At 38.0% G+C, this 15,221-nt stretch overlaps 1 protein-coding gene across 1 annotated transcript in view; it reads left to right on the top strand.

Moving 5' to 3' along the window:
- Positions 1–15,221, top strand: part of CUBN (cubilin) — a 147,553-nt gene that overhangs the window by 107,902 nt on the left and 24,430 nt on the right. Inside the window, exons 42-49 of the mRNA XM_089534019.1 lie at positions 929–1,100; positions 2,429–2,635; positions 3,993–4,142; positions 5,318–5,439; positions 7,574–7,799; positions 8,651–8,838; positions 11,523–11,682; positions 13,793–13,942. Coding sequence (XP_089390145.1) covers positions 929–1,100; positions 2,429–2,635; positions 3,993–4,142; positions 5,318–5,439; positions 7,574–7,799; positions 8,651–8,838; positions 11,523–11,682; positions 13,793–13,942 — 1,375 coding nt within the window. The remainder of the gene's footprint in view (positions 1–928; positions 1,101–2,428; positions 2,636–3,992; positions 4,143–5,317; positions 5,440–7,573; positions 7,800–8,650; positions 8,839–11,522; positions 11,683–13,792; positions 13,943–15,221) is intronic.

The raw sequence follows: 15,221 nt of genomic DNA, 5'->3' as shown, positions 1-15,221 counted from the left end.
ACTGAAGTAGCCTCACAAAGAATAACTGACTGGTAACTGAAGATAATAGGGCTTCCCCTCTTCCATTGCTTGCTGTTATTGAATAAGGTTGTAAATCTTAAGACCTAACCCTGATTGTCCAGTTTTCATCTCCAGCTGGGAGACCAGGGTACAAATTCCCCAGTTTTGGAGTACTCAGCTCTGGGCCAGAGGAAATAGCTGTGTGAGAAACTAGTTCAGCTAAGAGATCAGCAGTTTATTACAGTTTCCAGGGCTTAATTGATTTGTTGCTGTAGCTTCCAAAGATTCTTTAGGGGATCTATGTAATTACTTAGTTAGCTTCCTCCTTGCTTCCCAGTCCTTGTGGCAACAAGGCTTACCCTTGCTCAGCTCTTCATCCATCATCTGGCTAGAAGCAAGTGGGCTAGATTAAATGTTACTTATCCTGACTCTCTTAAGTAAATGAGAAAGAATACCTCTTTATTTCTTCTGGATCTTGGTACAGCCCTTTTAGCTAAGATTTCTGTCTGAATTTCCAAATAGAAAAATATGTTCACTGTGTATGCACATGCATGAGGATGCATATTTGAATAACAAGCTTTGGGCAACTGTGATTGTAGATGACGCAAGCATTGTTAACTACAAATTCAGAAATTTTGAATCTCCTCCAAATTGTTTTGCAAAGTTTTACAACAAACCCCTCTCATTTTTCAATGCCCCCAAAACTGAGATACAGACGCGTCAACTCAGAGTTCCTAGCAAACACTCATAAAACCAACATTGTTTGATTTCCTCCAAACCTGTGTCAGAGTTTTGCAACTGTTTTGCAACAAAAACTGTGTTTTTTGCAACAGCCCCAGAACAGAAAAGTGGGTGTCTCCAAGCAGGGCTCCCAGACATTATCTGATTCACTCCAAACCTGTGCTAAAACTTTATTTTCATCTAATAGGTTCACAATGGTTTTGGTGAGAATGCACCTAGACTATCCAAACTCTGTGGTGTATTGGTCCCAGGCACTGAGGTGAAATCCTCTGCAAACAAGATAACAGTTATTATGATAACAAACCATGATGATTCAGAGGCAAGCTTCAGAATTACTTATGCTTCTGATGAAGATGCAGGTAACATAGCATATGTGATGGGACTGGTAGAATAATTAGGATAAATATACTTGATTTTGTTACTACGTTTCAACTGTAATTCTTTAGTCTTTTATTGTCATTTTATTCTTGTTATCTGGGATTTAAAATGTTCAATAAAGTAATCATCCACATCCGATTGACATCTTTCTTCCATATTATCCCCTTTAATTACGTTCATAAGAGGATATCCAGTATTATATGTCTATACCTATGGGGATTATCAGACAAGGGACGGGAGTGAATTCTGTCTGTGACAGCGATCATGCGAAAGACATTTACACATTTGTGCTGATCCTATCATTAAACTGTCAGTGAAGTGGAATTGTATTAACGCTTTCTTCCGTAAATACAGAATGAAGGGCAAGGACGGGGCAATTCCACTTCAGTGATGGGACAATGACAGGATAAGCGTGATGTCATGCAAAAGTCTTTCATGTGATTGTAGTCAATCACAGTTTAATGATGGGACACTAACAGGATAAGTGCAACGTCATATGAAAGTCTTTTCACGATCGTGCTATAAAGATGAGGCAAGGATGGGACATAGATGTCCTGTCCCCCATCTGATAATCTCCACAATTTTAGCATGCAAATAGGAAAATGGAAGTTGGGTTCCCATTTGCCTTACAATGTTTGGAACAGTAACGTTGGGGATGCTGAATGAGTGTCTGATAACAGAACCGGCAAAGCTCCTTTAGCTGGTCTACTAGTTATATCCTGTGAATTATATCTAAATATAGTTGTCCTTATGAAGAGACCCAATGAAATTAAGGGGCTTTGTCTTGTCAAATTGATTTCAGTACGTCGAGTATAAGGATGACTGGCTCCAATCCAGTGTTACAGATTCTGATTTCATTGCTCCATTATTATGAAAACTAATGTTTTACTCTATTTTGACTTCCCTTCATTTCTCCAAATTGTAAAATGAATGATAGGGGAGAATGCTGATACAATAAGTAGTACTAATCTGGATCAGTAGCACAGTTAGGCCTTTGGACATTTTAGAAGATGATAGATAACCTTTTCTGCTTATTTTTTTAACTTTGCCTTTTGAGTTAAAAAAATACTCAGTAACAGAGATACATGCATTTAGATTATGGGCTTGGGAATCACCATTTAAAAAGTACAAATGCTTTAAAAATGTGGAAGATGGCTATACTCTATCTTATTTATTTTATTTATGTAAAAATATTTGTATGCCATTTTTAACAGTGTAAATCACCCAGTGTTCATGTCAAAACATAGAGCTCCAGCACAGTTATTTGTATTCCAAAATTGTCTCTTATTTCTCTGCTGTGTTTCTTCAGTGTGTGGTGGACATCGGACCAGTTCAAATGCAGGGAACATCACTTCTCCAGGTTATGATGGTATCAACAATTATACAAACAACCTGAACTGTGAATGGGTCATTCAAAATCCACAGTCATCCAGCACAACCCTTTCCCTGCTCTTTGAAGATTTTCACTTGGAGCAGTACACTGATTGCCAGAACGATTACTTAGAAATTCGACAAGGTGAGGTACACAGCCCCTCTGGAACCAGAAAATAAATATCATTAACACACCTCTTTCTCCAGGGGCTGTTGTGGCATTTTGAATGGGCATTGTATAATCTGTTAAAACAAGAAATTGTTGGTACCTGCATGACTAACAAAATAAGCTTTTAGGTGCTGAGGCCCACGCCTTCATGAATATACCCTTTCTTTTTTTCTGTTGAGGGCCTTACAAGCGGTCTGTTGGGGTCCACAGTGGTGAAGAAGGATGGAGCTAGCAATGTGCAGGCTGCAAGCCAAAAACGCCTCTTTCTCTGTCCCACTCAGGCTGCATCAATACTACAGAAATAATCTGGTTTGACACCACTTTATCTACATTGCTCAGTGCTATGGCATTCTGGGATGTATAGTTTTGTGAGATACTTAGCCTTTGCTGTCAGAGAGCTCTGGTGCCACAACAAACTACAATACTCAGAATTCCATAGTGCTGAGCCATGGCAGTTAAAGTAGTGTCAAACTGGATTATTTCTGTAGTGCAGATGTAGCGCCAGCAGATTGCCAGGAAATGGACAGACCACTCTTGCCAGAAGCTTGAACTGATAACTTGCAGGGAGATTTTTTGACTTTGGGCTAAGAAGGCCACAAACAGCTTGCCAGCCTTTGCTCTCTAAGTGAAATATTAAAATACATTTTCTTCTTAAAAGGAAAAATATTTTTCATTTTCTTATGTTGGTTACTAAGTTATCTTCCCTTATCTTTCAAAGTATGAACTTAAAAGGGAAAACCACTTAGAACTGTAGATACACCTACATAGGCTGGCAAAGAAATTCCTCCCAGTTCTCAAGAAAAATACTTATAAAATGTTCATTTCAACAGTTGTTGAAATGCTGTTAAAACTGATATTTTTGCAAGATGATTGTGCCAGTGGCCACTTTTCTCAGCCAAGTCTAGGAGCTCCAGTAAATAAATCTCTCTGCTCTTATCCTTTTTCACAGCCATGAGGAAAAGATGGCCAGCATCTGATTTTATTTTAAAACTAACCTGTTTTCTGAGATGTCAAATGCAGACATGATAGGAATGGTTTGGCTTTAACGAATTATTGGTTTATCCTGATTTGTTTGAACTAACTAGAGTTTAAACAAAATATAGTTCCAAGAGTATGGATGTAACAACATTGTGGTCTACTTAAAACGTGCAAATAAATGTTTCCAATCTCCATACTGGTATAGAAGATGAGGGGGCAGAGAGTGTAATTAAACAATTGCTTTCAGTAATGAGTATTGGCTCAAGAAGTCTTGACAACTGTGTATATTATCTAGTTTTCACTGATAGAAGTTTAACTGACTTCAGCTGTCCATACCATAATTTCTTTTATTTAGAGGATTCTGAAGGGGAGCTCTTATACAGATTATGTGGCCACAATGCACCTCGAGAACCATTACTAATAGCATCTCCTCAGATTTGGATACAGTTTCTGAGTAATGATAAAAATACAGACAAAGGATTCTTTATCCAATATTCATCTCTAGGTAAGTTGAATATTACTTTTATTGTGGCACAATTTCCAAAAGCTTTGTTTCATTGTCTATGGCAACCTCAACTGATTTCACTTAGTACTAAAATTGTTGAAATTATGGCCCCTATATTAAAGCCATGGCTAGCAATATAGATACATAAGGTTTCCCTGGGACCTATCTTCCTTTGGGCAACCAGGCTTTCCTTATTGAGGTGTCCTGTTGTTGTTGTTGTTGTTGTTACTACTACTACTGCTGCTGCTGCTACTACTACTATTACTATCATCATCATCCCACCTTTAAGTTCAGGACCCATGGCAATTGACAATAAAGAGAGACTGTAAGGGCATCTCTTGTAGGAGACAATATGACCAACAGAATAAAACCACCAGATGAAGATCTTTATTTATATTCCTTGACTTTTACCATCAGATTGAATTTTTGATTTGAACTTTTTCATATTTGCTTTTTTTCTGCTTTTTGAATTGTTTTCTTAATGTTTATTGTGTTGTAGCTTCACTTTATTGTTTCATTGTTTCCCCCTTGAAAATGAATGTTGAAAAGTGGATTGTTTTTTAAAAAAATTACTGCAGACATTAACTGTAATTGTAGTTATATTAATTTTCAGGATTAAATTTTGAATTTCTGTCACATTTCTGAAGAACAGCAAATTCTCCCTGTTCTTATTTTCATTCATTGTAATGTTTAATTTGGGCTTTAGATTTTTTGAGTTTTGTCTTTCTTTCTGCAAAATAACTGTTTTCACTATGATGGCAGTCCTCAAAACATACAGAAGGTTTCTATTAGGGACTTAATATTGGTGCAGTGTTCTTATGAAGTTACTTAGAAACGTACAGAGGACAAAACTACAAGACTGGCATGCACTCCTTCAGGTTTGCTGAAGTGGGGCAGAACTATGAATATTATCAAAGCAGATAGCATTTCACATGATCTTCATTGTCCTTTATATGAGAAGCATTGATGACTCCTTTGGACTTTGTAGAACCACTTGCCTGGAATGTTTTCCAGAGTTCTTCTCTTTCGTATTGAATTCTTTCTTTTTCTTTGTACGTTCTGTAAGTTTGAATACTCTTTGATATAAGAAAATAATAATAATGGCAGTGGAGGAGATTGGCATGCCTGTTGTGCACATGATAACGGGTCTTTAAATATTTCAAATTTCATTTCAGCTTGTGGTGGTGTGCAGGAAGGTCAAAGTGGAATTATTTCAAGTCCTAACTACCCACAACCTTACAACAGTTCTAGTCTCTGCTCCTGGCTTTTGATAGCACCAGAAGGACATACCATCAATGTGAGTAATCAGTAATCTGTATACACCAGGGGTAGGCAACCTGCGGCCCGCGGGCCGGATGCGGCCCGGCGAGGCCTTGGGACTGGCCCCAGCCTGGTCCTGCCGCCGATTGCCGCCGGGGCCTTTGGCCTCTCGTGCACAGGGGCAATTGTCTATAGAAGCCTCAGAAACATGCATTTATATTAACATTTTTTAAAAAATCAGCACATTTTTTCACGTGTCCTCCACTTTTTTAAAACAAATTTTGTCCTACATTTGTCCTGGTTTATTTATTTATTTAATTTTTTTTTTTTAAAAAGTATTTAATTATTTATTTTTTGGCTTCGGCACCTCAGTTGTCTGAGGGACAGCAACCCGGCTCCCAGCTCAAAAAGGTTGCCTACCCCTGGTATACACCATGACAACATGCCCATAATTGATTCTGATTTTAGGCAAAAATGATACAAGGCAAGTAGGATGGCATTTTTATTCCAGGCCTACACATGTTGTTCACCAAACTGAAATTAGTCTATTAACCATTATCCAAGGTGCAATAAACATCAAGTTGTAGTAAAAAAAGGGATTATGGAAAAGAAAGGATTTTGATGAAATATGGAACAAAAATTATTGAAAATGTACTAATAAAAGATAATGGGAAATTTCTTCCACAGGAGGAGTTAAAATTTTGGATGGAGTATAAAGAAGGGAATGGCTCCAGGGGTGGGGTGCACTGAGGTGATATTTAGTTTTTTGATTAAAAAAATTAATAAGATGCAAAAGTGCATGTATGTATGGAAAGAATACTAAAATTTGTTTTGTAAAATTTAAAAAATATTAATTAAAAAACACCAAGTTGTTGCTGTTTGCTGAGGATTACAAAATCAGGGAGTTGAAGGGCAAGTCTGCATGAGCGAAAAGGCCCAGGTCCCCCCCCCCCCCAGCCTCACATCGTCTAGTTCAGACAATGCAGGCCAAAACCTTGGGGCAGGGACAGACTGATCCTCCCAGACAAGACATGGAACCGGAGGATCTAGCCTGATTCCAGGATAAACACCCTTTACACTGGGGTAAAATACTCCTGGTTTTGCATGGAGTTTCCTAGGAACTCGTGGCAAAACCTGGGTGTTTATACTGCCACCCCATGCTCCTTAACTTACCAGCCATCGCTTTCACTCAGAAAGCTTCCCCCTCCCCCTGTCACTTTGTCTAATGAGAAGACAGGATGCCTGGTTTTACCCACGTATCCAGGCACCTCGTTTCCACATTAGACGTGGTGATGGGAGCGGGGTCTTCTGAATGAAAGTGACAGCGTGGCAAAATAAGGCGGCACACCATGCTGTTTCTGGTGGGGCCCAGGAGTAGAAAAACTGGCCCCTGGATCTGCCAGAGCTGCACATGTTGGCTTAAAACAACAGAGAGTCTTGTGGCACAAGCATTTGTGGGCTACTGCCCACTTCATCAGTTGCAGTAACAAATTGATGGGTTCCACTGGCTTTTTTGATCTCAGATCATTCAGGCCTGATTTGGTCTCTCAATTTCTACTGTGGAAGTGTATATAGAAGATTCCAAGAAATGCCCAATTCACCATTAGGCTGAACAAAATTTTTAGTAATTCTCATCAGCTGACAGGGGAAGGTGTCTGACCTAATGAAAATAATTTTATTAATTTCATTTATATTACAATACAAAAGTCAGAACATTTTTAGTGCATAAGGTTTACCTCCTCATTCATTCTTGCATTCTTGCATTGTGCCTTTAGCTTCCAAGTACCCTTTTCCCAGTGCAAGCATAAAGTTATTTCAAACCAGATTTTAAAAATAGTTTTCTTTTAACATCTGCACAATGGAACAGAAATATCAGGGTCACTTTTTAAATATATAAAATATTAGCAGTATGCTTAATTGAACAAGAAAGTGCAGCAAGCTTGCATCACTTTGGTAGTAACTAGTATCATTAAGTTAGTTGTTTCACCAGAGGTAGAGCCATTTGCATCTAGGTTGCTACCCAACCTCATCCTTTTCTAGGTCTAAATATGCTGGAGCTACATCTTACAATTAACTAAATGGAAGAAACTATACATAGCTTGGTCAATTTCTGGCATATTGTTGCAAATACAACTGCATGCTCACAGTGTTCTTTAACTGCTTGCCAACAGCTTACGTTTGTAGCCTTTGAAATTGAAAGACACCGTGTCTGTGGATGGGACTCAGTGACCATTCAGAATGGCGGGTCTCTTAGTTCTCCTGTCATAGGACGATATTGTGGAACTGCATCACCGGGCACCATTCAGTCTGGTTCCAATCAATTGTTAGTAAGCTTTCATTCTGACCACTCTGTACAGAGAGGTGGCTTCCAAGCAACATGGACTGCAGATTCGTTAGGTAAGTCAAATCTTCTTTCTCTTATGCACAGAATCCATTGTTTGAATTAGAACCTTCCCTATCTCCAGATATTTTAGTGAACTGGAAAATATCAATTTCCAGTATATAAAGAATAAAGTAAATTTAACATGAATTTATTCACTGACTCTCTGGAGCAAGAATCCTTTCAGATTGGTTTATGAAAATAAATTGAATAATTACAAAATTAAAATAGTAAAAAAATGAAAAATAAAATAGTAACCATTAATGTTCTTTGGCATAAATCTTGTTGTTAGTCCTGACTAGAGTAGACTCATTGGATCAGTGGGATTTACCTATGTTTGGACTAACCATTCAACAACTGATTGAATAGATCTGTTCTAGCTGAGTAACCAAGAAATGCCAGTCCTTGGCTACAGACCAACAGTTAATCAGTTAATAGTACAGAATTTCCATTAAAACAAGGTTCAGTAAGCAAAATCTTAAAGTCTTGTTCAAAAGTAGTCAGTGAAAAAGCCAGATACACTTTCCAAGACATACTGTTTTGCAGTGTTGAGGCCTCCATGTGAGAAGAGCTGCAGAGAAAAGGCCCCAGTTGTCAACAGAAAAGACTGTGTATAGTCAGTCCTCTGTATTAGTGGGGATTCAGATCCCATTATTGTCAATGGATGAGTGATATATGCACAACTGAATTGGTGTGAATGCGCCGCCATTGCCAATAATAGGGTGGGGCCCTCCACGTATGCTCCAATCCACAGATGGCTAGTCTGCCAATATGGAGAGCCATCTGTATTACTACAAAAGCGATCTTTCAGTCACATGCATTTTGGAAAACTTGAAACTGCTTCAATAAACTTTCATTATTCTTGCAGGATGTGGAGGCATTCTTCATTCCGAGAATGGTACAATTCGTTCTCCCCACTGGCCACAAAATTTCCCTAGAAACATTAGGTGCTCATGGACAATAATTGCACATGAAAGCAAACATGTGGAGATTACCTTTAATGAACAGTTCCAGATTCCAGATAGTAACGGACAGTGTCTGGGCAGTTATGTGAAGGTATGTATGAAATGTATCCATGCATTTCATAACATATTTCTTTCTCAATAGGGGATCTAAGATGGTGCCCGCATTTAATTTGTCAGTTTATTGGATTACAATTAGTGTTACTAATTGTTATATTTTAAGATTGGAAAGCAAAATTAGAGATACAAGTAAGCAGCAATATTCTGTAAGGCGTGGGATGCATATAAATAAATTAACAATGACAGAAAAAAGCAACAGCAAAACAGGTTTGAAGTCACAGCATGATTACGCTCAGCACATTCATGTGTAGCAATTAATAAGATAAATTGTAACATTCCTCTTAAGAATATTAAGAATAGAATGGCATGCTCTATCCTTAGTCTCAAATTTTCATGGGTCAATGCAGGCAAGAGACAAGAGTTGCATTAAAATCTATGATCAGGAAAGCTTTGAGCCCGTCACATGTCTGTGTCTTCCTTCCTTCCTTCCTTCCTTCCTTCCTTCCTTCCTTCCTTCCTTCCGTTTCCCTGTGTCTTGTAAAAACAAAAACAAACCAGCAAACAAAAACAACTTCTGTGGTCTTCTAGCTGTTGGTGCAGCTTACTACAATTTGCAAAATTTATTTGATTTCAATTTCTAAATGTCAATCTCGATCTAGTGCAGTTTGTATGCTGTTTCTCTTTTACTATCAAAATATGTAGATGAGAAAGAATAATTCCATCAGTTCACCTTGATCTGAGAACAGCCCTTTTAGTCAAGCTTTCTGCCTTAATTGCCAGACAGAGAAATATGTTCTATGTGTGTCTGAAAGACAATATGTGAACAGCTGTGGTTGCTCCTTAATGCAGAAGGATTAATAACATCAACAAGACCTGCATATTGACATCACTAGGGACTGTCCCATGAAATCATCAAGGAGAGGGGAACCATCCCTAGCTTTAGGCTTTGGACCAGAAATCTCAGGGTCTGGGGTAATCTTGCCTGGTAACCCTAAATTATTAAGGACTCTGAACAACATTCTACCACTGCTCAGCTGTAAATAACTTCAGCATCTCATTATAGTTACAGTTCTTAAAACTAATTTTGTAAGCTCAGAAAAATGCCTCTTTGCTAGAAGCATAAGTTATTCCCATAGAAAACTTTACAGGCATTATTAGAATGCTTTCCATTCCCATTGAGTAAGCATATAAACAGAGCCTGAACATCTAGATTTGGGAATAGGTCTTCTGCATCATGAGATATTCCTAAATAGACTATACACACAGAGAGAGACACACACACCCCTATTAAATATGTACTTGTCTGAAAAGCAATTGGACTGAAAGGAGAGGATATTTTCCATTTCTTACAGTTAAATAGTTTTTCCAAGAATTTGGCAGATGTTGCCTGTTGCTGTACCCTGACTGCACAAAGCCATGACACAACACCTACTTGCAATAAAGGGCAAGCATAATTTATCATCATGTAGGAAGAAATGAACAACTGGATAGTTGCTCTTTGCTCAGGAGGTGAAAGGGCCAAAATGGAATTTATTTTCAGAAGCAGTGAAAGTACACCTTAAACTTTCTGAGTATTTGAGTTTTGCCCTCTCAGACTGTAGAGGTGAAAACCTTAAGTAGCATTTCAGTTTGCACACAAAAGATCTTTTGTGAAGGAGCAGAGGTTAGTAAGGATTTATATCAACAGTGGCTCTGTGGATTAAGCATTAGATGTGCCATTAAAAGGAGGCATTGCAGTGCATTTGCTCTGAAAAGGGAAGCTGTTGTAAATGCATCAGGACTAGATTTATACTTGATTAACATATTTGAGAATATGAGCCCAAGTTCCCTAAATGCTTCTATCTCTTGTGTAACAGCCATGATAAGCATGATGTAAACTGCAGTTTAATCATTTTGATCTTGTTCATCTTAAAAGAATTTAAATTGGAGTCCTATGTGCAGGTTTGCCTAGGATTGCCTATCATGGGGTATTCTTGGCAAGATGTGTTCAGAGAGCACATTGTCTTTGCCACCATCTGAGGCTAGAGAGTGTGACCTGCCTAAGGTTCATTGAATATAAACTACTTTTTCACTTAGAACTCAGTTTGTAGCAACTGAAGTATCAGAAACATAATAACACAACTGAATTAACTTGGGAAGGGAGAGGAGGAGTGGACTCTTGGCCTTTCCAGTACAATAAGGCAAAACAAATTGCTGCAGCTTCTCTTAGCTTGTCTTTTCTTCCTCATTAGTCACTTTTGCCAGCTTGGTCACACAACAATGTTGCTTAGCCACAACATGTCTCAGTTTCATCTGTGAAATGTTGGAAGATATGTATTTGCTTTCTAAGCAAGCTCTACACAAATGAACATTGTAGAGCATAGAATAAGTTAACTTCTGTGGTACTGAACTGGCAGGCTGGCCAGAATGTATACACTATAAAATATGTGTGTCCTATATAAACCTACAGAGGTCAGATATAGAAATTTGTTAATAGCTTAAACTGAACATTAAAATAAAATAATCAGATACAATTTTATGACTAGGATTTGAGTCTCATGTTAATTATGGATGTTTTTCTGAATCAGTTTGTAATATCCTGGTGTTTTTTGCTAGTTTGGTGGAGACAGTTCAGGACACTGTTTTCATAAACTAGTTTATGCTTGGGGGCTGGTGGAAAATTATAACCAACATGCAGCTTTATTCCAGCACTGAAAATATAGTAACACTTTCCCCTAGGTGTTGAGAGGAAGGAGTGAAGAACAGGAAGGCACCGTATTAGCAATTGGGTGTGGAAATTCAGCTCCTGCATCTGTTATTGCTCCTGGAAATATGGTGACAATAGTGTTTCAGTCACAGGATGACCCAGGACATGGCTTTTCTGCAACTTTTATAAGTAGTAAGTAACTATGAATCCAAAAAGCTACTGTGATGATGTGCATATAGAAAGCTTCATATCAGATGAGGGCATGACTTTGTATTCATACTAAATAAGGAACAGATTAGAATGAAAATGTCTATTGGGAATACACTGTACTCCCAATAGACATTTGTATGTGTATGTGTATATGATACACATCATATATCCTCTCCTTTCAGTCCAGTGTATGTGTATATGATACACATACACAAGTGTATGTGTATATGATATCACTGTATAACACTAATAAATTAGATTCATTCATCTGTACCAATATACAATCATCATATTTTAGAAAGAATAAAACTATTTGTCTTGTTGTGGCAGTGAACGGAGACACCAACTGAACCTTTGCTAGGACTGATACAAATTAATGACATAACTGACCCATATTAGTCAGGCCTTGGCCCAGGTTTGTTAAGAGAGATCCAGTCCAGAAATAATTTACCAAATGTATCATTAGTTAATTCAAATCTAGTTTATTAGTTAAAGAATAATCTGGTCAATTATCTCTGGGGACATCCATGCATCACTGGTTCATACTTCTCTGTTTTTGAATTGATACACTCAGCACCTTGAATATATGGACTATTTGTCGCTGAGAGACGTAGCAAACATGTGTTTACTGCTGGGCTAAAAGTTTCTCATTAATAAATCTGGAGCAGATTTTGTGACACCAAGGGCAAGTGTATGTGTATATGAAAGGAGAGGAAGGAAAAAACAGATTGCGGCTCAGCTTCTTCTACCAGAGAACTTTCCTTAGGCTGCCATGCCATCCCTAATCATCACCACCACCAAGACACTGTTACACTAGGTCACCATGGGTGCATCTACACAGTAGAAATAATGTAGTTTGACACCATGTTAACTGCCATGGCTCCACGCTACCAAATCCTGGGATTTGTAATTTTGTGAGGTAACAGCACTCATTGACAGAGAAGGCTAAAGAACCTGTAAAACCACAAATCCCAGGATTCAGTTGGATGTTGCTACAACACCTAAAGTGGTAGCAAACTGGATTATTTCTACAGTGTATATGCACCCCATGTAACCTTATTCCTAGAGGATTTTAAGAGATTGATATGGTGTATCAAGGCTACTAGTAGGTCAATCCCTACAGATGTAGTGACAGAATACAGGGCCAGGGAGATTTCAGTTCACATCACATTTAAGGAAGAGGGTTCACAAAACTGAATATTTGTATCATTTTTATACTAAAGAATTATTCCTATGTATCTTAGGAAGGTCTAGCCTTCTTTCTGCTATGCTAGCCTTTGTGCAGGGGCTGTTCTTTCCCTGGCAGGGCAGATGACATTAGTGGCATGGGTGCTCCATTGTTTTGAGCAATGAACATAAAGAGTGACCAGCAGTACCATGGCCCCACTTCAGTCAGTTGGCACTAGAGACTAATAGTTCATTTTATTTATTTATTTATTTATTTATTTATTTATTTCACTTCTATGCCACCTTTCTCCCAGAAAAGGCTCAGAAGACATGTTGTCTCACGATAGACTGGGTGCTGCTCGTATGGAAAAGTATACAGTTTTCTCAAATCTCCCCTGAAATTAGGGTTACCAGACTGGAGAGGGCTTCTGTACCTTTAATGGTTGTGTAGAAGAATTTCAGCAGATGTTGGTTGTCTTGCATTGAAGTAATATGTAACACCTGCTGAAATGCCACTTATTATATAATTCTGTACAATCATTCTACACAATCATTAAAGGTAAAGGAGTCTGACAACCCTAACTGAAATGGTAGAGGACAATTTGAAGATATCTTGGTGAGAACAAGGTCCTAAGAGATATTAGATGAGAAATATTAGATGACTGGAACGGTTGTATTTTACAGAGTATTAGATGAAATTCACTAATCCAGTAATTTTATGCCTGATTTAGCTATATCTCTGTGGTGCAGCAGTTGCATTGGGGTACTTGACTGATGTAGGAATTTTTTTTTTTTTGCATATCCTATCTATTCCATTCTTATATTCAGAAATCATATTATATTATTGTGCAGGCTATTGATGTTGTACCTTTTACACTTTTCAAGAGAAACTGACTGTATTTCTTTTGGTCCTCTTTACATCCAGGATGTGGAGCAAATTTTACTGGGCCATCAGGTCATATTGTCTCTCAAAACTTTCCCAGACACTATGATAACAACTTGAATTGTAATTATAGCATAGAAGCTGGAATCCAGTCTGTTGTCATCCTGACTTTTGAAACATTTGATTTGCAATGTAAGTGCCAATGCTTTTGATCATACGCCTCATTCCTTAAGATGTTAAATGTATACTGCTCTTTAAACAGTTTTTTAAAAGTCATCTTTTGCTCCAGATCCTTTCTCCAGAGCAACACTGGGCAGCTGTTTGCAGTGCATCCCAGTAGCACAGGTCACTCCCTCTGAGGTCAGAATGAGGGGTCCAACCATGTGATCATCACTGGACACCTCATTCTGACCTCAGAGGGAGCGACCCATACATCAGCACTCACATGCGAACATCTGCCTATCATGTCGCTTTGGGGTGGCAGGTCATGGGGGACATCAGGGCAGCTTTGGGGCCAGAATACGCCAGGTTAGTCCTGGAGTATTCTGCCCATGCAGACACTGTTTTGGTCACAACTGACTTAAATTTCTCAGATTTCAGTGGGATTTAATTGTGACATTCTTTTGCTGACTACACATTTGTTATTTAGTTGAACATATCTTTTAACACTGATCTTCCTCTTCATTCAAGAAAATCTTTAATGTGCCTTTCCCCAGCATAATAATCTATTGTGAAACAGAATTGTTTGTTAAAGAGCTGCTTTAATTGCTAAATTTACTTGTTGGACATTTCATAAAGAAATAGAGATGATCCTATAACAGGTGGGTGACATTCTGGAATGCTGAAGAATTGCAATTTTATTTCTTATTTTGTAATAAACAAGAAGCAAGCCAACAAATAATTTGTGGTGGCATGACCAAGACAATTGCACAGTTGTTTCCAACTTCCAAAATGCAGGCACATGCCAGCAAGAGTGAATCATCTCTTAGGAAGGCGCTCCTACTCTTTGTGCTTGATTTCAGCTAAGTAGCACGGGATGTTCTCAAGATCATCATTCAGGTGCAAAGGAGTATGAGACACATTTGGACTATAATTTAAACTATCAAACCTTAAAAACACAAATAAAGAACTGTTTACACAGCCACAGCTCAGTAAATAAATGTAATAAAAGTAATGCCACAGTAAATAACCAATATTAATATATTTGAGAAAGAGTCCTCAAATTTTTTTCTTAGCTCTCTGGACTATTTCAAAATTGTAGGAATCATGACAGAGAACTTAATAACCTTTTTCTCATTCTGCAGATTGAAACACATATGTTTCTCCTTCAGTGTCATCATATAAATCTGTGTCATATTATGAAAATCATGGTTCTTATATTAATCCATTGAGAAGACCTTCCTTAAATGGATCCCTTCTGGGAGAAAGTCTGCATACTAATGAAATAAATAACTGAATAAGTAAACTGGTA

Source organism: Sceloporus occidentalis, unplaced genomic scaffold, assembly GCF_023333645.1.
Source record: "Sceloporus occidentalis isolate IW3139 unplaced genomic scaffold, rSceOcc1.0.p SCAF_7, whole genome shotgun sequence".
Taxonomy (NCBI): domain Eukaryota; kingdom Metazoa; phylum Chordata; class Lepidosauria; order Squamata; family Phrynosomatidae; genus Sceloporus; species Sceloporus occidentalis.
The sequence above is the reverse complement of the archived record's forward strand: the minus strand, read 5'-3'. Positions and strand labels throughout refer to the sequence as shown.